At 39.9% G+C, this 24,694-nt stretch overlaps 1 protein-coding gene and 2 long non-coding RNA genes across 3 annotated transcripts; 1 reads left to right on the forward strand and 2 right to left on the reverse strand.

Annotated features, from left to right (window-relative positions):
- On the reverse strand, nt 4,039–13,380 carry LOC8054577 (ABC transporter G family member 53). Its single transcript, XM_002462192.2, has 24 exons — nt 12,858–13,380; nt 12,469–12,589; nt 11,345–11,433; nt 11,175–11,259; nt 10,915–11,074; nt 10,747–10,823; nt 10,609–10,662; nt 10,408–10,498; nt 10,011–10,312; nt 9,527–9,808; nt 9,111–9,427; nt 8,865–9,025; nt 8,617–8,720; nt 8,373–8,532; nt 8,156–8,281; nt 7,941–8,068; nt 7,384–7,716; nt 6,638–6,928; nt 6,425–6,508; nt 6,194–6,327; nt 5,530–5,757; nt 5,229–5,400; nt 4,719–4,973; nt 4,039–4,622 (listed from the first exon to the last, which is right to left on the reverse strand). The coding sequence occupies exons 1-24, from the start codon at nt 13,190–13,192 to the stop codon at nt 4,362–4,364; spliced, it is 4,350 nt and encodes a 1,449-aa protein (XP_002462237.1). The 5' UTR covers nt 13,193–13,380; the 3' UTR covers nt 4,039–4,361.
- LOC110432538 lies at nt 10,662–11,280 on the forward strand. The gene is made up of 3 exons (XR_002449972.1): nt 10,662–10,752; nt 10,948–11,053; nt 11,148–11,280. It is a non-coding gene; the product is annotated as an uncharacterized LOC110432538 (long non-coding RNA).
- On the reverse strand, nt 21,644–22,649 carry LOC110433162. The gene is made up of 2 exons (XR_002450560.1): nt 22,044–22,649; nt 21,644–21,892 (listed from the first exon to the last, which is right to left on the reverse strand). It is a non-coding gene; the product is annotated as an uncharacterized LOC110433162 (long non-coding RNA).

The raw sequence follows: 24,694 nt of genomic DNA on the forward strand, positions 1-24,694 counted from the left end.
AATGATCGAAGGCTCGAAGCACGCAGTAGTTGAGACACGGAGGTTGTGGTGGTTATGGATAGTGGATATATGATTCGTCATGGATGTTGAACCAATAATGGTTTGTTAAGGCCTTGTTTAGTTGGCGAAAATTTTGGATTTTGGGTACTGTAGCACTTTCGTTTGTTTGTGGCAAATATTGTTCAATCATAGACTAATTAGGATCAAAAGATTCATCTCGTGATTTACAGGCAAACTGTATAATTAGTTTTTATTTTTGTCTAAATTTAATACTTCATGCATATGCCGCAAGATTCGATGTGACGGGGAATCTTGAAATTTTTTTTGAACTAAACAAGGCCTAAGCCCTTCACACTTACTCCCTTCGCTCTCAAAAAGTGATTTTTAACTTTTACTAAATATATATGAGAAAAATATTAATATTTATGGTATATAATTAGTATTATTACATAGATTATTAAATATATTTTTATAATAAACTTATTTAAAGATATAAATATTGTTAATATTTTTTATAAATAAAGTTAAATTTAGAAAAGTTTGACCAGTATAAACCTTACATCGACTCTTTTTATGGGACAAAATAGTATAGTATACCTTGGAGACCGAAGGTCAAGGGGAAAGTGGGAAATGCAGCAAGATGCGAAAAGGAAGAATGCTCGTCAAATATCAGAATAAGAAAAATATTTTCCTATTATTAGCGCAGCTAATTAGCAAATGTTCACTAATCAGTTAATCCTGTCTTTTTTTTAGAAAAAGAATTGTTTCTACAAATTTTTATTTGGAAACTAGGAATCGATTCTACCTCCCTTGTAACTTTTCATTTTTAGCAAAAAAAAAATCTGCAACTTTCTTTTCTAGAAAGTTACAAAGTTAACCGACAGTAAATCCTACACCTTTGCGACTTTCAAATTTTTGGCTAAAAAATATTTCTGCAACTTTAGTACTTCTTTAGAGAGTTAGTACAAAGTTTTTTTTTGGTGAAACTGGAGGAGCTTGAAAGCCCCTACAGGAATTTATTGAAATGAAAACACAAGTTAGTACAAAGTTATACGTACATATGCAAAGTCTATATGCATAACTTTTATATATGATATTTTACAGAACAAAACTTATCACCATATTTTTTTAGAAAGTTACAAATTTAGGCACATAACTTTTATGTATGTAATATTTTGCAGAACAAAACTATCAACATCATTTCCTAGAAAGTTGCAAAGTTATTGCACATAATTTTTATATATAATATTTTGTGGAACAAAATCTATCACCATAATTTCTTACAAAGGTACAAAGCTATGCACATACTTTTATGTATAATATTTCGTAGAACAAAACTTATCTAAAATTATAAAATCATATATAAAACTTTTGTGTATATAATACTTTACAGAACGAAGTTATCATCAGAAACCTTTTCTTATCAAGAATTGGGTCATAAGATTCAACTAGTTGAGAAAAAGTGACAAAAAGGTGAGAAAATGGTAGAAACATCTATACGGTGTATGCATGACATGGAACGAATCCAACCTGCATGCACCGAATATATTCACCCGATTCGAATGGTAGGAAAAAACAGAAAATAAAATAAAAGTATCTGCAAGCGCAGGCCCGTGGAATGAGCCGCATGCACCATTCGCTCAATTCGAAAACGAGCAGGCAAACGCTAAGTGGAACGGGTCCTGTGAGGGTGTTTAAGGGGGTGTTTAGTTCTTTTTTTTCCAAAAAAATTTTGGGTTTTGGTCCATTATTTGACAAAATAGAACTAAATACCATACAATTTTTTTGACAAAAGAGGTGGTTATACTCCATTTTGAATTTTGGCCTCAAGAGGCCAAAAAACCCCAAAAAGAGCCTCAAGAGGCTTTCGTGGGGGCAATAAATTCTGTATTTTGGATGAAACTAAACATGACCCTAAAAATTTTGGCACTTTGTATTTTATCACTCCAAAGTAGTTGGCATTTTGCATTTTGGATTCTATGGGGAACTAAACACCCCCTTAATTGCCTTCCTATTTCAAAAAATTTTGGGTTTTGGTTCATCATTTTACAAAATGGAACTACATGTAAAAATTTTGGCAAAAATGTGGTTATTCTTCATTTTGGATTTTGGCCTCAAGAGGCCAAAAAAGGGGTGTTTAGTTCTAAAAAATACAAAATACAAAATGCAAACTACTTTGGAATGATGGAATGCAAAATGCCAAAAATTTTATGATCATATTTAGTTCTATCCAAAATACATAATTTATTGCCCCTCATGAGGGCCTCATGAGACTCTTTCGGGCTTTTTTGGCCTCTTCAGGCCAAAATCCAAAATGGAGAACAACCATTTTTTTGCCAAATTTTGTGCATGGTGTTTAGTTTTATTTTGCAAAATGGTGAATCAAAACCCAAAATTTTTTGGAATATGAGGGGAACTAAACATCCCAAAAACCAAAAGAGCCACATCCTCATGAGGCCCTCATGAAAGCAATAAATTCTGTATTTTGGATGTAACTAAACATGAGCTTGAAAATTTTGGTATTTTGCATTTCATCATTCTAAAGTAGTTGGTATTTTGTATTTTGTATTTTTTTAGAACTTTCGTAGAAGTTTTATGGTCTCCCTTGTTCGCACGTCAGCACGAGAGTCCAATGAGCGCAAAAGGCGTTCAAGCCTCTTTGAACTTCTCCGGGCTCAGGCCCATTAAATGATTCAGCGACTTAGGGCAGTCCCTATGGTTGAAACTATGCACAATATCCAAGAGAACTAAGTCAGCAAATAATTATCTATAGAAACTATTCTTCCAATGGAGGAGTCTTTGTGTAATAAATATTACTCCATTAACAACCGTACTGTTCAAGAAAAAACCCAAAATAGATGGATATATGCAGAATAGCAGTGCTAGTACGAGTGGAATATGTACTGGCTAAAGCGGTTAAAATAAAAAATTAAACTTAAAAATCCAGAAGCCACTATAAGTGCTCTCGTCCACATATTCAATCACCTCATCGAGCCTTCTAGTCCACACAACCTACGCTAGTACAAGCAACCTCTGATGCCTCTCTCTATCCCCTCCCCTTCTGAAAGCTTTCGTTCGCTCCACTTCCACCCGAACACAGAGCAGAGCGCGTGCAGCACCATGGACGCAGTGGCCATCGGCGAGCGCACGCAGCGGCAACACAGTCGAGCGCGTGGCCAGTAGAGCAAGCGCACAACAGCAGCGTGGGCAAGTGCGGTGGCCATCGGCGAGCACCGTGTAGCGGCTAGCAGAGCAACCGCGTGGCGAGCAGAGCCAGTATGCGCAGTGGCGTCGGGCGAGCGCGCTCAGCTACGACCGGCGAGCAATCACGTCCCCAACTTGATAGAAACGACTAGTTTCTTCCCAACGCTGAAATCACCATTTCTTGGTGTATCGGTTCAAGAGTCGACATGGTTTCCTATAGAAGAAACGGTTTCCTTTGGTTTTCATCTCTTTCCTCATTAATTATGATGCCACATCAGCATTTTGCTTAGCTGTCAAGTTATTTAATAGGGATAGAAACTATCATTAATTCTCCGTTGGAGTGCCCTTATGCCTCGTGCCCAAGAGGCTCGCCGGCGCTTTTCCGTCCACAAAGCGCCGATGAAGAGAGCCGCCCGACCCGACGCTCTCTAGTTTCTCACGAGCATTTCGTCAAACAGCTTCGCCGGCGACGGCGAGGCGCCATTGCGTGGATGGATAACCCCCTTGCTTCCGGGTGCGGTGAGGTCTCCTCCGCCACACTCGCCCCGCATCTTTCATGTACTAGTAATCTGGTCCGTCTTTTCTTCGTCTTCCCCTCGATACCCACTAGCTTGTTGTTAGTAAAGTCCCGTCCTGAAATAGTATACCCTTTTGTTGCTCCAGATGAGCTCGTGTAATTAGATAAATTTGAACATCTAATCGCGTACTACCTGTGTTATCATCTTGATCAACACAGTTTAGATCTATTGGGGTCGCCATATTTTCTATTGTGAGAAAAGAGTATGTGTACAAAGTTTGCAAAAGCTGAACTTGTTTATATGGTAGGAATTGGGCTTTTTTTTTTTTTACAAATTGGCAAGAGCTCAGACTTTCAATTAAGAGAGACAGAGTATATATACAGGGTGATCAAAAGCCAAAATCAAAGCGCTCCAAAGCTCTCATCTCCTCAGGAAGCTAAACCCGTTGTCATCTCCTCAGGAATTGGGCATTATCGGCCAACTTTACACCAACAGGTACAATATCCTCTATCAGCTATACAATTTGTCTCTAGCTTGACAAGCTCTGACTAATGAATACGCTATTTACATACAATGCAATCATTGTTCCGCAACGCCTGCACTATTTGAGCATCGGGATTAATCAAGCTGTCTCACAGTTTACCTCTTCTGGAAGTTGAATATCTTGAGCGAGAGCCCGAAAAGCAAGGCAAAGATCACAGGGAATGCGACCACCACCACAGCAACCAGCCACAGCAAGTCGTGATGGTACCCAAAGTAGTCTTCGACAAAGTCAGATATACGCACCCCACTGTTACTGAAATTCTCGGTTACATCTCCAAATTGCGAAGTCACCAGTCCGTTGAGTGTCCATGCAATTGGGCAAATCCAGTAGAACCATCTCCACCAAACTGGAATTCTCTGTTGGGGGGGGAGTTGCCATTTTGAGCAAAGATGAATTAGCATATATAACCAAAAGTACGAGCACAGATTGGTTAGAAGTGAAGCTATACTTACAGTTCTTGGTATTAAAAATCCTGAGAAAAGGTTCCAAATGGCATAAAATGCAGTGGAAGCAACAGAGGAGATATTGTAGTTCGGAGTCAGGCCCACCACCATCATCCCGTAAAATGTGTAGTATGCTAGAGTGAAATACATGAAGAACAGGTACCAAAAGAACTTGGCAGCTGTCCATTCAAACCCAATCATAGCATACACCAGTACACCATATATTAAGGACTGAACAAAGATGTATGGAAGTTCAATTACAACCTGCAAATGGAGGTACAAGTTAGAACTGTTTCTTCTATCTACCTTAATATTTCTCATGTTGTACATTGATTTGGAGGGATTTTACTGTCTGCACCACCTTTTTATGGAAGGAAATAGAGTAGCTTACACATTCTTGAATCTGATTATGATTTGTTACAACCAAATTTAATGTGCTATCTCTGTTTTACCACTATTTTTTTTTGTCACATTCATTTGAAGTGATTGTTAGCTGTAGTGAATGCCAGTAAACTTTACCTGTCCCAAGGCATATGGCAATGGTGAGTACATATGAGCCGCCCTTTCCCTGTAAAAGACTGTTCGCTCAACTGATACAACTGGCTGAACTGAACCAGAATTCTGTACTCCCATGAAAATAACTGAGGCATACATGGAACCCATGGCATTGAACAAGTCCTGTTGACTATCCCTGCAAGAGTAGAAATAATATATCTAGTGAACTGAAAGCTTGTGGTAATGGAGACCAGGGGTGGCCTCTGTAACTGTAGGAAATTTGACATTTACATTTTTCTACTTCAATTTTGTTTATGCTCATTACCTTTTTCTGCCTACACCCCAGAACATTGTTCCAAACAACAGGGCAATCACTGTTGTGTAGAAGTATTTGACAGCAGTATATGGAGGGTTTCTCCAATATGACATACTTTGCTTCCACAGGCAAGCGAAACACTGTGTGAGGAAAGTCTGCGAGTATTCGGTTGGAAAAGATAGGTCACTTGAACCTTCTGGAGGCGTGCTTAGCTCCTTTATCAAAGTTTTATTCCTCCTGAAATACAACAAAATTACAAAAGTAGTGTTGACTGAGACATTGTTTGACAGTGTATTATCTTTTTTGTGGAATTGGAATATCAATTCCTAAATAGATTTACATATTAATATTTTGATCTTTTGAAAGGATATGTATATGGTTTAAGAATTATTTATGCACATATTGTTTGAAAATAGGGAAAACAGGAATATTCTGCTGCAGGGCAGATTGACCCTTAGCTGTGTCAATATATGTCCCTCCTAGAGGATAAAATCCATACTCTTGGAAAATGCCTTGTACTTCTCAGTTTAAGGATCTGCACTCTCAAATACTACTACTTTGCTATTCTCAAAATCTGAGATTTCGGAGCCTGAATCAAAGTTAGATAGGTCTGTACTTCTTACTCCTTGATTAGATTATTATAAACTATGAACCATAACACACATGCACATACCTGTATAATTCTGAGTTCTTGTATACTTCGCTGAAGTTAATACCAGTTATCTGTTCTTGCATTGTACTAGTCACTTCCAGCATCCATGTCGAGGGGTTGTAGCCATCTTTTATCTTGTTGACACCTTCGATATCCTTGGTACAATCAAGGAAAGCCCAGTTAGATGATGTGTCAGATCAGTGCAAAACTGTAATTCGTGGAAATATAATAGTTAAGTTGCTCCTTCCTCACCTCAAAATATTTGATCAGTTCACATGAGTGCAGTCCTAGTGGACCTACATAAATCTCTTCACCTCCACGTTTCATAAGGAAGAGCTGCAGTTGTGCACAGAGCCATTAGGTGTTAAAGGTCTGGTATATAGTGCAAATAGCGAAAGTGTTGGTTTACTCTTTTTTCCTTTGCATTCTAAAATAAGCAACTATGTTTTGTATGGTTTTCTTTACCTCATCAAAAGATTCAAAGATATCTATACTTGGTTGGTGAATGGTACAAACAACCGTTCTTCCTGTGTCCACAGTATTCCTTATTGCCCTCATGACAATAGCTGCTGCTCGAGCATCAAGTCCAGATGTCGGTTCATCCATGAAAATTATAGAAGGATTAGCAACAAGCTCAACAGCTATTGTTAGCCTCTTCCTTTGCTCTGTTGATAGTCCGCTCACACCAGGCAATCCCACCAATGCATCTTTCAAGGGTGAAAGCTCCACAAGCTCCATAACCTCATCAATAAACATCTGCACAGAGAAAATCAGATTTCATGTGTGAGACGCCGACTAAAAATGTAATTACTTTATTAGTTATATTGTAAAACTGGCCAGCATTTTCAATCATGTCTATCTGAAATGTTTCTATGAACGCTGACTAAAAATGTAATTACTTTATTAGTTATATTGTAAAACTGGCCATCATTTTCGATCATGTCTATCTGAAATGTTTCTATGAACTTAAATTCTGGGTTGTTCAAGATTTCCATCTATATTATCACATAACATTTTTTATCAACTTGGCTGTTTTATTTTTTTTTTAAATAAAAACATGGTTGTCCAGATTTTCATCTATATCACTACATAACATTTTAGATCAACTGGTAAAATTGCTCATATTCTGACCATATTTCACATAATTTGTTAATGCATGCATGTATACTATAATTTATTAAACAAAGTGATGTCTTTGTTCTTTGGCAAACCTTTCTTGTCGAGGAATCAACATCAGCAGGTAATCTGAGCCATGCAGAGAATGCAAGGGATTCATAGACGGTAACATTTGGTGAATGGATGTCATTTTGCTCACAGTATCCTGATATACGAGCAAAAGTTTCTTGTTTCTTCGGGTAACCTGATATGGTAATGTTGCCCTCAATGTATCCACTGGTCTTCCTCCCAGCCAACACATCCATCAGTGTGGTCTTGCCAGCACCACTGACACCCATAAGAGCAGTAAGTACTCCTGGCCTAAACGAACCACTTATACCTTTCAGTAGTTCCAACCGGGTCTCTGTGACACCTTGTGCTCTGATTGCCTACATGTTTTATTGGATATAAATAAACTGTTATAAATGATTGCTTTGCACTTAGATGGTATGAAAACATACAAGAATCTGCAAGAATGTTTGTATTAATTTCCTTAAACCAGCCCTTTGGGCTGGTATGAGTGCCTTTGACTCCATTTTTTCTTAGTATAATGATGTGCAGTTCTTACTCGTGTTCGGTACAAAAATTAAAAATTTCCTTAAAAAGTGAATACCTCTGGCATGTCCACACTGTATCTTATATCTTCAAAAGTGATGGAGAGAGGTACAAAAGGGAGGACCATTCCTTTGTTGACTTGACTAGAATTTACTGTCGCTTCATCATTGCTCTCATCCAAAGTACCTGATAGCATATCACATATGCAAGGTTGTCAGGCACATCAATATATTCTTATGTAATATTAATTAACGAAGATAAAACAATAATTACTTCTAGCTGTTACTGTAGTGTTGGCAACCCGTCCTCTCGATGATGCTTCTAAAACTTCACCGGTTAGATTTGCTTGTTTTATCTTCAACGTCTCCTCAGAAATTGTTGGTTGATTAGTGTCAAATGCTGCAGGGAGCATAATTTGTAAGGGTTGAATTTGATTGTTTGCAGTATGCATTTTTAATGTCCATGTAGATGCAGAATACCATTTACTCACGCTTGAGGAATGTGAGGCAGATAGTGTAGAGTATATTGAATAGCAGCACATATCCAAACAAGGCACCCACACCAATCCAGTACCATTTTGCCTCAGGAAAAAGTCCACGAGATTCTAGAACTAGTTTTCCAAGTGGTTCTGCTGAACCGGGGTTTGCTTGCTGCATATAAGAGTATCAATAAGCTTTAGTCATTATTCGTTAACTAACTTGTGAAGGTTATACCTTTCTTAAAATATATTTTACCTTATTCCAGCTGCTACCCAGGAATTCATTTACTGATATGGCATTTTGTGCATACATCAGGGGTGATATCCAGTACCCCCAAATCCACCATTTCTTCACATTCTCTGTTAAATCAAAGGAATAGTTTAATTCAAGAATTCTTGTATAAGTACCGCTGCCATATCAGATGAATAATAGCTGAAATTAGAAAGTTCAAGCCATGTTTACATTTAAACACTATATTTTGAGTTAGCTGCTTTTGCATATACCTCTTGCCAGGAGGAATCCACCCAAAAGCATGCATATCAGAATGCCGAATGAACCAAGGGTGCTTGCAACAACCTGATGCCTTGCAAGCCCGGCAATGAAACGGAACAATCCTGATGATGCCTCGTTCATTAGTAAGAGGAGCAGGAACTGCCTAAAAAGTCTGCAGCAGGTTTATCAAATTTGATCAGGTTCTGTAATGCACTCATAAACATGCTGCTCTGGGATAGAAATTTTGGTTTCCATACCTTTCTACGTTGGGATCAAATCCAATAACATAGTATGTTATGAAGACCCAAATTGTTACATTCAGCAAGGAGAGGGGAGTCTTAATGATCCATGATGGCAAGGAGTATGTCCATGCAGGGTAGAAGAGAAGATCCCTTTGCTTGAAGAAAACTGGGAGCTTTGCAATAGTTAGGCCAACTTCTGCCAGTCCATTGAACATGATCATCAGGATCCCAAAGAACAGGGCACCCATGTATATCCTTCCATCTGTTACTGAGTCACGATGCATATTGGTTCGGAGAAAGACGGTCATCGTAATGAGTGCCATGAGTGTTAGCTGAACAATAGGTAGTAAACAAAAAGGAGTTGTCATTTAAGTTCTCATGGTGTGGCCAACATAATTTGAATCTGAAAAGCCCTGGTTCTCGAGAATCACCTGAACTGCCTTGAATATGTATACAAAGGAATTTCTTTTCATTAGCAATATCTCTCTGTCAATATTTGCTTTAAGTAGCTCTCTCACGCTGGCGCCATATTTTGATGTTTTCAGAGCAGCAGGATGACTCGTACTCTTGTCAAATGGGACTGCCAACTCATTTCGTATAGCCTCACCAACATGGAAAGATTGAAATGCTTCTGCAAACTCCTTCACGGGGACATATCGGTAGGTGTCATCACCATGTTTCCAGTATTGTCTCTGATCTTTCTTTGATGTAACCTATCACATTTCAATTATTGCTCGTCAAACTTGTGCACTAATATACCCCAAAAAAAGATCAGCACTACTGAATAATATGATCCTAGCATTACATATTTCTGAAATGTGTACTTCGTTAGGTATTTCGAGATCTTTTCTTTTTAATTAAATACCCTTCTAGAAAAAGCTTGATGCAGAACTGTAATGAAAGTACAGAACTCACTTCCTGCAGGAAGTCGGCTACACCTTTCCGCTGCGGGCATTTGAAGCCAACTGACTCAAAGAACTCAAGAACATATTCACGAGGACCATTGTAGACAACCTGACCATCTGAGAGAAGAATTATATCATCAAACAATTCATATGTCTCAGGTGCAGGTTGTAGCAAAGCAATAACTGCTGTTCCGCCAACAATGTGAATGGTTTGCCGGATAGAGTTCACAATCTGGAAGGTTGTTGAGCTGTCAAGTCCGGTTGATATCTCATCCATGAAAAGGGCTCGTCCTGGGGTTACAAGCATCTCAGCTGCAGGGACAATTTCAAACGTGAATGAGTTAGATCATAGAGAAGTATTACCTGAGAGGCTGAGAATCTGAATCTTAGTTCTCAAGGTTCATTACCTGTAGTTACCCGTTTTTTTTGGCCTCCGGATATGCCTCTCAACATATTGTTTCCAACGATTGTGTCAGCACAGATATCCAACCCCAAGACCTGGAATTTATTGGATGTAAAATAAGCATTACGATGTATTACGTTTTTAATCTTCTGAAACCATTTAAGAACATGGGTGGTAAACTTGTTGGCACTTCAGTATGGTGCACCTTTAGTATGTGATTTGTGACCACATCAGCCTTTTGCTCTCCTGTAGCAGCAGCCTACATAATCAAAAGGTTGTAATGTCAGCAGGTGAAAAAGAACAACTGGAGCCGACTAAAAGCTGATGTATGATTTTCTCAAACCTTCATGTAGGTATCAGTTTCTTTATCTGGTATGATTCCTGCATCCTTTTCTCTTCTTGACAATTCCACTAGCAAGTCTGAACATTTTTTTAATCGAATGTTAATAATTCAATGTTATATATGCTATGAGAGGAGTTTTGAATTGTCTATGTCTTTCCTTGGTCTTACCATAGCGATGGCCACTTCCTTGACATCTTGCAGAGAAATTGACCGTCTCACGAACAGTCAACTCTCCCATGTGTAGATCATGTTGGCTGACATAAGCAGCTGATCTCCGGGCCTCAAACTCGTCCATTGTATGCCCATTGTAAGTTATATTCCCTGTTACCTTTGATTACAAGTATATCATCACATTAGTATAGTACTCCCAAAGTCTATTCAAGTATTCATCCTTTACAAAGGACCCCATGCAAGAACGAAGCAAGTACCTCAAGACTTGGAGGGAGTGTTCCAGCTAAGGCCAGCAGCAGTGAGGTTTTCCCCGCACCAGGAGGACCCAAAAGCAGTGTCATTCTGAAAACATCAGGAATACGGTAAATGCAAATGCCCTAAGGAGACAAATTCAGGGATTTAGATTATGTTGGGATTGGGAAATTACCTGTGCGGCTTGATAATACCGCTGACATTGTGGAGAATCGATATTTTCTGCTTCCTACTTGGTGTTATGTGAAGAGCATTTGCGATGCCCTGTTTGACGTGGTTAGCAACATGTCAGTTCACATATTAGAAGTTTACAATAATGTATGATTACATTCAGGCATACGAGATGCAATAGTACTCTGCAACTGCAGATCGACTTTGTAATGTTAAGCGTGCCGTGACTGAAGCAGGATATACTAAGATTGAAACTACATGCTAAGATTTGACCGCATGAATATCCCTTGAGTAAAAAAAAAGGAGGAAACAAGAAAAGGAGAAAAAAAGAATGACAAGTCAAATTAGTATGTTTCTTTTTTTGAGAGAACAGGAGGGGCCGCAGCCCCTACTGATAAAGAATAGAATAAAAACAATTAAGGAGTACAAATACAGAGCTAGTCAAATTAGAATGTTGACCTGAAATTCAGTTTCGTGGCTGCTTAGGCCTTGTTTAGTTTCAAAAAATTTTGCAAAACAGGTACTGTATCATTTTCGTTTGTTTGTGACAAATATTGTCCAATCATGGACTAACTAGGCTCAAAAGATTCATCTCATCAATTCCGACCAAACTATGCAATTAGTTTTTATTTTCGTTTATATTTAATACTCCATACATGCGTCTAAAGATTCGATGTGACGGGAAATCTGAAAAATTTTACAAAATTTTCTGGGAACTAAACAAGGCCTTAGCCAAACTGTGCAGTACTGTGATTACTCGCGAGAGGCGAGACTAATAAAAACACTCAATCAATAGCGTGGACAATCAGACCGCATGGACAGAGAATATGTTAGTGGACAGAGGACATCACTGGCATCCAGTTATCCAAACGACCTGTTTGATGTGACATGTGTCCAACCGTCTTTTTTCTTCTACTTTTGACATGGAGCCCAAATCCCTAAACATGGAGAATTCTAAATGCTGCTTGCCTGTTGTTTAGCAATGATCAATGTCTCTGAATTACTACATTGCTTCCTGATCTGGATCGATTTGACAAATATGGCAGGTAGAAATTTTTATCTATGTACTACGACAAAAGAAATTACTCCATAGAGACAGAGCGGCCCTCCTTTTGGTGTGGAACATACCTCGAGCACATTGGCGTATGTGTTGAAGATGGTGGGCAGCCCCCTGCTGCCGACATACGCCTCTGCCTCGACGTTCAGGTTCTGGTAACGCACTTCGATCTTGGGCAGCTCAATCCTCACTCTGCACCGCATAAAATAAGGAACAGAAGAAAATCATCACATCTCAACTCAGGCTAATAAAGTTTTCAAGGCGGAAATAGTTTAGCATTTGGTTTTGACTACTAAACAATTGGTTTCCGATCCTATATGGCACATGCATGGTGGGTGGGTGGCGGAAAAGGAAAGCTGACACCGCGAACGAAGATGGCGGCACGGCACCGCACGGCAAGCCGGAAACCGGCGACGATCGAGGCGCACAGCACAGTGCGGTCTCTCTCTTAAACACTTACCGGTCGACGCGGTCCTTGAACTTGGAGAGGAACCGCTGGTGGTCGTCGCCGACCCACGCGAGGCGCTGCAGCAGCGCGTGGCGCTCCTGCGGGTCGAGCTTCTGCACGTTCACCTGGCGGAGGTCGCCCTCGGGCATGGCGAGCACGGCCGTCCGCGCGCGGTCGTAGGTGGGCAGCTTCTCGAGCGCCGCCCACCGCAGGGCCTCCTCGTCGTCGTCGCCGCCGCCCCCGCTCCCCGCGGACGACAGCGAGGAGAAGACGTTGCTGGCGGCCGACCACACCGATCCGTCCCGCCGCAGGCTCCCCAGCGCGTGTATCTCCCCGGCGTCGTCCATCCCGCCGCCGCCGCCACCGCCACGCCGCCAACAACGAGAAGAGAAGACGGGGGACTTGGAGAGGTTCCTCCTAGCTCTTGGGTCCCACTACGGGAACGGAACGGAACCGTCGGCGGATGCGGATGACTCGGAGGAGGTCGTTAGGCTGCTGCGCTCGTGTCGTGTCGCATCGCATCGCATCGGTTATATTGCGGTGCGGGGCGCCGCACGCGCGCGAGGAGAAAGAAAAGGACCGCCACACCACAACAACGTTGATCGACGACAGAGCCAGGTGGTGGGGGGGGGGGGTGTGCACGCTGCTGGACATGCGGTTGATGACGTCCGGCCTGACGATCACGACGCGACGCCTCGCGCGCGGGCTACCGTCCCAAACTCGTGTCCAACTTTTGTAGTATATAAGGCAAATTGGCACGGGCACCACGGCGCAGCACGAGGCGTTCTAGAAATACTACAGATCCCATATTCATTTATTTATTTATATACTCGGGTACAGAGAAGTCTGAGTGTACGTACTCCACGTATACAGCAAAAGAAAATAAGAAATTCAGATACAATGATGATTGACATGGCGAGCTACAGTATACAAACGTGATTTAATTTTGCTCTTCAAGGAAAAAAACGTGATTAATTTTGCATGGTACACAGCTTGGAATAGGCTATTTGGGTCGAGTTTGGAAGATCTTTAATGTGCCCACGAATAAACCACACAATTACTTATTATATTATTATTATTATTATTATTAATATTTAGTTTGTGTGTGTTGGACTTTGTTTAGCTATAACCGATTTTTTGGTGTGTACAATTGACAATCATCACTCTCTCTCTACTGGTTGATTTGATCCATGATTGGCTTGTATCAAGTTGATATGATGACCTACTAGCGTCCCATCTGCTAATGTCACATTCAGATGATGGCGACAAACTTTCGCCAAAAACAAAAGATGATGATGATGATGATGAAAAACAATAATATTTATATTCCATGCATGGATATGCATTCCAATACCAATATATTCTCACCTTAGGGATTTGGTGTAGTACTCCCAAATATAACTATGAACCGTTTATTTAATTAGATCAAATGTTTTAAATCATTTACTACTTACTATTGGGAGGTAACATGTCATATATATTTACATAACTTAAAATTTTGTTAAGTAGGATACATAAGAAAAGTTTTAGATATAAAAACATTTTTTAGATATAACCGATGCATGTGTGATCTGTTGGGTGCAATAAATCTTTTAATTTTATAATTTTGGATATGACATAATTTGTGATCTTTTCTTTTGTGATGCATATAAATCTCAATTCCAAATCCACGTACGTGATCATGGTCGTCTCGTTCCCAGATCCACCTACGTGACCGTGATCTTTTTATGTGACAACTTATATGTATGTAGTGTGTTTCAACGCCCATGAGAGGTTACACTTAGCGTGTTCTAGCAAGAAGTCGGTTTTATCTCATCTCAAAATGAACTAAGAGCCAATGAAACTATTATTTTAGGCTTCACGGACCATTTGAACCATGCCAAACATGACCTAAATAGAGTTGTATCTTTTCATTAATAAAGGAAGTTGTACCTAATTAGGCTAACATAGCCTAAACGAGTTTCTTACTTCATTTATTCATGGTGACACTTCTTTTATCAACATAAAAGTGATATACCTTATTTTTTATTTGCAGCGAACTAAGCATATTTGAGCTCATTCAGTTGCTTCGTGGTGGAGTGTATCCACCAACATTTAGGGCACTTATATGAATTATAATAATCAGAGTGTTTGGGTTCCCAAGATTATGGTTGGTTAAAGTGAGAAATTTGTATCTTAGAGCATCCCAACCGTTTTGCAAATAGGTTTTGCATTCATGTATTTGCAAAAAAGTCTTAAAAACACTTATCCAACGGTTTGACATTTGGACTTTACAATTTCGTTAACTTGGCAAAAAGAGAAAAAGAATTGACATATATGCCAAGCCTGTTTACACTTGACATTGGGAAACTGGCGAAGTTCGCGCGCGGCTACAAGTTTAGATCGCGCGAGTTTGGCGACATCTCGCTGCGAACTGCCCATCGGTCTTCCATCAATGCCAGGTACTCTATTGATGCCCTGCCAATTGTTTGTGTTTTTGCCTATCGGTCTTGCATCAACGCCAGGTACTCCATCGATGCTCTTCGGATCGTTTTTGCCGGCAAAGACTCCAGCCGCCAAACTCCGAGCGGCCATACACAAACGCCGCGACCTCAGCGCCTCGGCGGAAATAAATTTGCTGCGAACATTCACCCGACGCACGGGGAGGAGAAAAGCTCGGCAAAAAAGTTGTGTCGGTCCATAATTTTCTTTTTTGCCAAGTGATTAATGTCAAACCATTGGAGATTGCCTCCTTTCACCTTTGCCATATTTTTTAAGACTTGGCAAACTCCCTCATTTGCCAAACCAATTATGCAAGCATTCCCAACCGTTTTGCAAATAAGCTTTGCATTCATGTATTTGCAAAAAAAGTCTTAAAAACACTTATCCAACGGTTTGGCATTTAGACTTTGCAATTTTTTTAACTTGGCAAAAAGAGAGTAAGGATTGGCATATATGCCAAGCCTGTTCACACTTGGCATTGGGAAATTGGCGCGAAGTGATTAATGCCAAACCATTGGATATTGCCTCTTTTCACCTTTGCCATATTTTTTTGAGACTTGGCAAACTCCCTCATTTGCCAAACCAATTATGCAAAACGGTTGGGGATTATATGCTTTAGTTTGGCAAGTTGGACAATCAAGGGGAGGGGGGTGGGGGGGGGGGCAAGTTAGACTTCCAGCAGCCATAATCCCCTGAAACCTTGTCTCACCTGGATTCTGAGATTTTGGCAATAAGGGGTTCTAACTATAGTAACCCATCATATAATCGATCATATTTTGATTAAAATTTAATTATATAATAATCTGATTACTATAATCATGGATACTAAAACAGGTCCTTAATCATAGATCAGCATATGTGCTTATTTTTTTAGATTTATTTTAAGAAGTAATAGCATTATTTATTTTGTAGTTGGTAACGTGTTTCTTATACCAACAAAGTACCTAAGGTGACTTTGTTAATTGTTTCTGCGTCAACTGCGTCGTGTCATTAAAAAAACATTGTGAAGCCATCCGTGAACGTATTATAATCTCCTTTTCTAGTACACTCATATGGTTCATGAATTTTCTGCCATGTAAGCCAAGTTGTACAAATTGAATTTCAAATAGGTTAAATTAATGAACTATTGACACTTTTTGTGGCTTTTGTTTTTTATTTTTTAAAAATGGCTTCTCCATTTAACGGTTAACATATATAGTTTATTCCCACAAGGTTATGGGTAGCATTAGTATCTACTACTAGAAGATACTCCACAGGTTGTTGTGGGAATTATGAAGAATTTGGAATGAAATTAAGTGAAGATGATCTGGATATCTTGCAATTAAGAGATTAAAAATTACTCACTAAGATGACATGGCTATTAGGCCACTCTAAGTGAGAAGTTTAAAAAAATGCAACTGCACTATCAAAATAAGTTTTATTGGGAATTTTATAAAAAAAACATTTCATTGATGTAGATTGTACTGAATTTTCCTATAAATTTGATCAAATTGAAAAGACTTTACTTGGAACAAAGTCAAAATGAACTATAATTTGGAACAGATTGGGTATTATAGACTAGAAATGGTCACAACATCAGTTATTACCTATCGTTTGGAGTTACCTTTGCTACAATTGAATTGGTTTCCGTATGAGCTTAGCAAATTTCTAGGTTGTATAAGGAAATCCTTTGGTTTTTTGTTGGTCCTATCCCATGATCATGTGTTGATCCTATCTTATGATCATGGAGTTCCACTTGCAGCAACAGAAGATTATGCTTGTGAAGGAACAAAAGCTTCTAAATTATTGGAGTCAGTGATTTTATACCCACTCCACTCAGTTGCCCACTCCCCAGGTTAGAGGGTATCGCTGTCCAATGGCACCGTAGCAAGTAGCATCTCTCGGTAGTGATCTATATCATGGATAAGGGTATAAGGCCAAACCTGCAGCTTATTTATATCATCATGCACTATAATAGTACTTTTTTTACTCGGGCTGGTGGATGCTGTTTCGTCGCGTGTCCAAGATGCCATGAAATTTAACAGATCGGGCAGTGACACGCGGTGATGAGGCGGCTAGTGGTAGAGGACAAACAATAGTTCAACCGTCACATTCAGTTAACGATACTGACATACGAAAATGATGGAATTCGTCATCCTAATGCAGCACGCAGGTTCTTATTTTTTTTTTTAAGACACGGGCTTATTCAGGTTAGAGGTGCAAGTGACTGATGCATGGCCAAAAATAAAAAAAATACTGTCTAAAAATCGCCTAGAAAGTTGATGATTTTTGCTTCACAGGCGAGCGAGTCTGGAGAAAATCTGTGTGGTTGAAAAAACTTTGCTAGCAAATCCGAATTAGCAATCATTAATCTTCATCACGACGAACATGATAAAACAACCATATATGGTTTTCTAGAGCGATACGGTAAATTCAATCTGCCTTTACAAGGATAGATGGCCCCTAATATATGCACGCAGGCATTATTTCCTAACTGTGGTTGGAACCGCGCCTGTTATATTTAGACTCGGAACAAAGATTAGCCCATCCAAACGGAGCCTAAAAAGAAGCAAACTTGATATGAAGAAACAAATACTCACATAACGCGGCCACATTAGACAAGTTGGATTTCAATTCCGATTAAAAAGAAGCAAACTTGATATGAAGAAATAAATACTCACCTTTTGATCTTTTTTCTCAGTCTTATATATTGACATTTTAGTGGGGGGAATGGATGTTCAATGTAGTGGAGTTGCTCGCATAAAGGTCAATTTCTTTGAATGGAAGAACTATATCCACCTTGCTGTGCTTTATACCAGTAAAAATTTTCACCAATTCCAGTAGAACATGTGTAATTTCAGATTATTACGTACGTGATGACGAAAATAGATGGGACCTTCCACTTAATTATTCGCCGAGATATTTTGAGGGGAGCCGTAAGCTCACAATCAAGTACCTACTAACGTACCTATCATAACATGAGGAATTGAAGTAGTTAAGAGATTTCATATATTTAGCCGAGCCAAATTAATTAAGGGCAGAGATTCACTGTATGTGTGTATATTGTTGCTGGGTATCGTACGTCTTCGCGCCGCATCGAAGTCGAAGATGATTCGCAAAAAAAGAAATCACCTACGCATGCAGTTTAGCTCTGGCAAATGCACATGCTCAGGCATATTTTTTTTTTTAAAACAAAGCAATCATTTTATTGCCTTCTCACGGATTCACTTGAATCCCGAGTTACCTAGGAGATTACAAACTCTGGGAGGGGATCAGTCCAGACATAGAATTGATCCGGGTCCCAACTCAAGCCAACACGAGCAAGTTCACGAGCACAACTGTTACAAGATCGTGGCGCATGGACCACATCTACATGTACAAAATTCATAGAAATAAGAAATTTTGCTTCTCTAATGAGAACGCCAGCAGCCGAGAAGTCATAGTCATTAGATTGAAGCGCCTGTACAAAAACTGTTGAGTCTGAAATCCTGATCTTGATGGCGTGGCTCGATCGGGTTGCAGCTATATAGGCAGCGAGGCAGCTAGTACCGGCTACGCACATTCCCGGTCCCCCGCGCGCTGCGCTACAATACAACCAAAGCAACCTTGCATGTCACGGCCGGCACACAGGCACATTCCGGGGTGGTGTGTGGTGCCCAGCCGGCGGCGGCGATCATCAACTCCGGTCTGTCCTGTCCTGTGTATTTATCTTTAACTTGTCGTCAACAACAACCACTTATCATTGTCCGGCTGCTAACAACTTATTTTATTCCGGGAATTCATGATTCTTCATGTACCCGCGCGCTAGAGATGGCGTGCCACTCGATCTCTCGCATGTTGAGCGTCCAATGTGGTTGGTCGTCGATGATATGCCTGTCGTCCGCATAGTTCCCGACTAAACCAAGATTTCTAATTAAATAAAATGGCTCGTCAAAATTTTACTGAAATTTATACTAATAATGGATAGGAAGGAGTGTCAAGTTCAAACGAAAGAACCACCTTCCGTACGTGTGGCCATATATAGCACGTTCTGTACAGTGCCAGTCTGTCATAGTCTTTTTCTTTTTCTTAAGAAAGAAATACACGTACACTACGGCCTTGTTTAGTTCCGAAAAGATTTCGGATTTCGGTACTGTAGCACTTTCGTTTGTTTGTGACAAATATTATCCAATTATGGACTAACTAGGATCAAAAGATTCGTCTCGCGATTTCCAGCTAAACTGTGTAATTAGTTTTTGCTTTCGTCTATATTTAATACTTCATGCATGTGTCGTAAGATTCGATGTGACGGAGAATTTTGAAAACTTTTTGCTACATTATATATTGCAAAGCTCACGAGAAGAGACGTTCACGTGTGAGTGTGACACAGATCACATGTCTGCAGGCGGCTGACGGCCGTTGCATGCAGAGCATCATATATATATATATATATATATATATATATATATATATATATAGGCGGCGTCTCTCTGGACTTTTGATGCGCATTAATGACTTCTCGTGATACACGGCTTAATTTCTCAGTCGCGCGCTATCGTGCCCTGCATTCGTGTGTTGACCTGACCTGCTAATAACGATCGACCGGACACAAACGACGGCGAAGGTGATCGTCTCCCTCGACGAGCGTTTTGCACGCGAGCAAAGCCTCATTTGACCACCGCTGGTTTGGTCGTCGGATGATGTGCGCGCGCGCGCGAGCGCGTCATGTCAAACGCATGCAACGCTTCCCGCTGACCGACTCTGGTTTGCGTAGCGAGATAACTCAGGTCATTAATTGTTATAGACACTAAAAACTATGCTCCAATGGATAGTTTGTATAGAATATTTTTCTATTTAATCATATTCATTCTCTCTTTATTCTTAACCAATTATATCACTTCATATTTTCAATTTTTGTGTAGACATGGTTTCTAACTTAGACTCAGTTAATGTCTATAGAAACCACGATGTTTTCTGCATTGAGAGTGCCCTAATGAGTCATGATCTTTCTTTTTCATTAGAAAAATTCCTCGTACGTGCTGTGAAATTATCTTAAAAATAATAATATGTTAACTTTTAGCATATAGTTTTTTAATATAGATAGTCTACAAGAGATCTCATGTAAAACCTTGAAATGTATGCGATAGCTAAAAGAGTTTTACTAGCTCTTAATCAAGAGTTAGCTTTTCTCTCTCTTCTATTAAAATATAACAATAATTAGAGGTAGCTTAAAAATTGATCGTTGGAGCTGCCCTTAGAGGCCTCGTAACTTTGCTTTTCTCCAAGGTAAGCATGTGGTTACTTGGGAAACAAATTGGACTTCCATGGAATGGAAATCGGCGATGCTTTGGTGCTTCTTGGTCATGGTGCCAAAAGGCAAATAGGATTTAGACTGTTGGATGTAGGGAGTATTAATAAGCTCGTGCGAAAATTCACCGAAAATAAAATTAAGACATAGTACATTTTATCCTGTAGTCTAAATATATCATTGAGTGTTGATGTGACGAATTAGCAATGCGGTGGTAATTAAGAGATAGCGTTAAATAGGTTGAAGGTGATAAACAACCACAGGAATCACAACAAACCATGGTGGTGACTGGGGCCGGTGAGAAAAGTGATCAAATAATTTTTTTCATCAATCCGTTTCCACGTGTTAGTAACTTTGCATATATATATATATATATATATATATATATATATATATATATATATATATATATATATATATATATATATATATATATATATATATATATATATATGTTAGGGAGTATGCGTTCATACTTTTTAATATGAGTGCGTATATGACAATATCAGTTGGGAGTATCTCCATATACAATTGTTTGTTTATCTATCAGCATTTTTACAGGAGAAAAAAAATGTTTTTTTGTACAACTTTTTGACAAGATTAATTAGTGCTTACACAGGTTAACATAAAGTACGTACATATTTGCGCAAATAAACTATTAATGCATACTTTAATTAGAAAAATAAGTATATTTACATACTTTTGCACTTGGAGAGTATATATACATATACTTGTTTTGACAGAGTATTAGTGGAGGGAGCCTGCTGCCGCCGCCATTGGAAGGGCAGGGGCGCGGTGGCGAGCATGGCCGGCGCTGACGTCGAAGATGCTGTCGCTTGATGTGGAGGAAGTATACCCATATACAAAGGGGATTTTTTTTATATATTCATACACTCATAAAATTATTTTGGTATATCTATATACTTAGGGGATTATTTTAGTATATCTATATATTTGGGAGTATATCCATATACACTGGTATTTTTTTCGTGGACAAAAATTAATAAAGTATGTGTATATACCTGACTCATATATACCTATGGACTGATACTTCCAGTATAAGACTATGAACAAATACTTCATGCAAACATATGTAGAATTTGTACATACTACATATGTATGAATTGATACTATAATCTAAAAAAGTATCCAGTAATACAAGAGTATTGAAAGACGAAGTATCAGACAATTCATTAAAAAAGATATCCAGCTTCACGGTGGTTTTCATGATGGCTTCCAAGTCTGGCGTGTATATACGCTAATAGGAGAATGGTGCAGATGTACAAACGAGCTCATGTTCCTGTAAAAATATTACGGATCAGCAACAAATTTCACGGACTCAAAGCTACAGGAAGAAGATGTGCGATGTGAGATTGGTATATAAAGGTGGAAAACTTTAAAAGCTATCGGAACTATTTCGGGTGTAAGAGTGGGATCGGAGATTTTTGTACCTAGTAAATTGAATTAGAATGTCGATGCCTATCGCAAGTGGATCAGAATCAGACTGCCACCAATCATGGGAGAGAGAGCACCGTGTCCTTCCACAGAAAAGCCACCGCTGTGCCTAGAGCCATTCCGGGCGAGGGGCGCCGACACCATATGGGGATGAAAGATCGGAACCTGGTGGATGCCGCCACCGCGGGGAACCGGCCAGGGTCCGCCGTCGCATGGGCACTCACCGGGAAGCTCCGTCCCGCATCCGCATGCCTGCTGGGGAGATGGAGAACTCCGACCAGGGCCGCATCCTGTGGGATCCGAGGAGGCGAGAGAAGACCAGGAGAGCAACGGCTTAGAAGCTCCGGCCAGAGAACTCGGCACGAAGCCGCCGCCTGCGGAATCTTAGGACCGGGGAGAAGGCCGGGAGGATGAGAGCTCCACCTCGCTGCCGCGGTTGAGGATGACGCCGTCATGGTGGAGGTGCTGTTGCCGGTCGTGGGAAGCGTGTCCACCCCGGTATGGGGAGAGGGGCCGCTGCCGATCGCGGGGGAGCGAGACCGCCATAGGTTGCACCGAGGTGAGACGGAGTGCCGCTGCCGGTCGACCCAACAAATAAGTGACGAGCCTGAGATCCAAAAACAACTCCTAAAAAAGTGGATCTTTTCCTTATTATATATATTATTATTGTGTATTCATTAAATTAATTAATGGATCTAACGTACAACTTCTAGGTACCGTTGGATATTTAGGAGTAATTTAATCTATAAAATATAAAGATATTTTAACAGATATGTGCACGTGAAATTTATTAGCAGAAGCTATGAACATGACCTATATATATTGATCATATGACCAAAAAAACAAAGCAACATCAGTTGGAAAAGTATACCTCGACATGGGACTAGGTGTCGTTCCCACTAGCAGTCGATATAGTGGGTTGTTCGATGTAATCGATCAACAATTTGCTCGGTGAAGATGAAACCATGTGTAGTCGTGCTTGCACGTTGTCAAGTACTGGATCATCACTAGGAAGTAGTTGTCAAGTACTGGATCATCACTAGGAAGTAGTTGTCAAGTAAGACTTTATGGACGTGAACTATATTGCCATTAGGTTCGACAGGCGTCAAGCAGAAGTGAGCAGTCACGTGGAGTTGTGTTACCAAAAAACATGACTGCCCTTACACACTCGAGCACGAGCAGATGTCATAGTTCGAATGCGAGGTACGTTGAAGGTGAAAACCCCTCTTATAGATGTGGTAGGTGAAAGACCAAGAGTAGAGGATATAAACAAGTGGAAGGTCCATCAACCAAAATAAACCAAAATTGTAACCATAATCATATGAGTTATTAGTAACCACAACTATAACCAAGATCATTACAATTCTAGCCATCAACCAAAATCAATTCACCATATCTAGCGGGCTAGTCGGGTCTTAGTCATAGCGTGCGCTTACGATAAGCCTTTCGCCCCTCTCAATATCACAAAAGGTGCATAAAACACACATTTATTTAAGATAAGACACCTTTAGTCAAATTCACATATAGGATTAGAACTTTATACTACACCTAGCTTGTAGTATATGCCTATACCCCTTTCATCCTAAAAAGAGTGACGTTTTAGGTTTTCGTGCCAGAAGTTTAACTCGATTTATAGAAAATACATACAATATTTATATCTTTAAGTAAATTTCTTAAAAAATTAGACTTAAAGATCTTTCCATGACACTAATTGTGTACTATAAATATTAATATTTTTTACTATATATTTAATTAAAGTTATTTCTTGGAAACACAAACAATATTTATTTTGAGACGGAGGGAGTATATTTTAGGGGAGCCTAAGGATTTTCTTTTGAGGATTAATTGAATACAGAAATTGGGCCAGGCCCAATTAGTATCCAACAGATATACTTTTATTATCTTTGTATAATTCTAGCGTTCTCTCCGCTGACACCTCCGCCCTCGCGCAAACTCCCAGCGTCGTGGTGGGAGGAGGTTGCCGACTTGCCGTTGCTGTTGGCGTTTTCATTCCGACATGTGGCCCAGGAAACGAGACCGCGGGTTGGGCTCATTGCCTCCGCTGCCCTGCTGCCTAGGAGTGGTGGGCTGGTGGCGTGCGGCCCGGCCCGGCCCGGCCCGCGCGAAGCCAACCTAGTTTTAGTCACAGAGCGCACATATCTCGCAGCTCTAGGACATCGTGAAAATCACAATGCCAACGGCCTTGCTAACCTCCATGCCGGCGATGCTACGAAGTTGTTCCAAGAAATGCTCCAGAGGAACATCGCTCTAATTCATCGCACGATAGGGGCATATGATGCCAACTCAATACTTTGTATTTATATTGTATATGATATATGATGTAGTTTCAGAAGAAAAAGGGAAAATATGACATTTGTTTCAAAACAAAATGGAGACATTTAGGCCTTGTTTGCCACAGCTTAACTTTACTAGTGAAGCTGTTTTTTTAGAAAATAGCTTTATGAGCAACTTTCTAAATGAAGCTAAGCTACTTTGGAAAAAGTGTTTGGTAAAATAGCGTCACCAACTACTTCTTATATAGATGGGAGAAAGAAATGAGAGAGAGAGAGCTGCAATAAACTACTTTTTTCAGCTTCATCTCACTCATGTTTCTGTAAGAGGAGAAGAAAAACAGCTTCACTCATGA

This window comes from Sorghum bicolor, chromosome 2 (genome assembly GCF_000003195.3).
Source record: "Sorghum bicolor cultivar BTx623 chromosome 2, Sorghum_bicolor_NCBIv3, whole genome shotgun sequence".
Classification (NCBI taxonomy): domain Eukaryota; kingdom Viridiplantae; phylum Streptophyta; class Magnoliopsida; order Poales; family Poaceae; genus Sorghum; species Sorghum bicolor.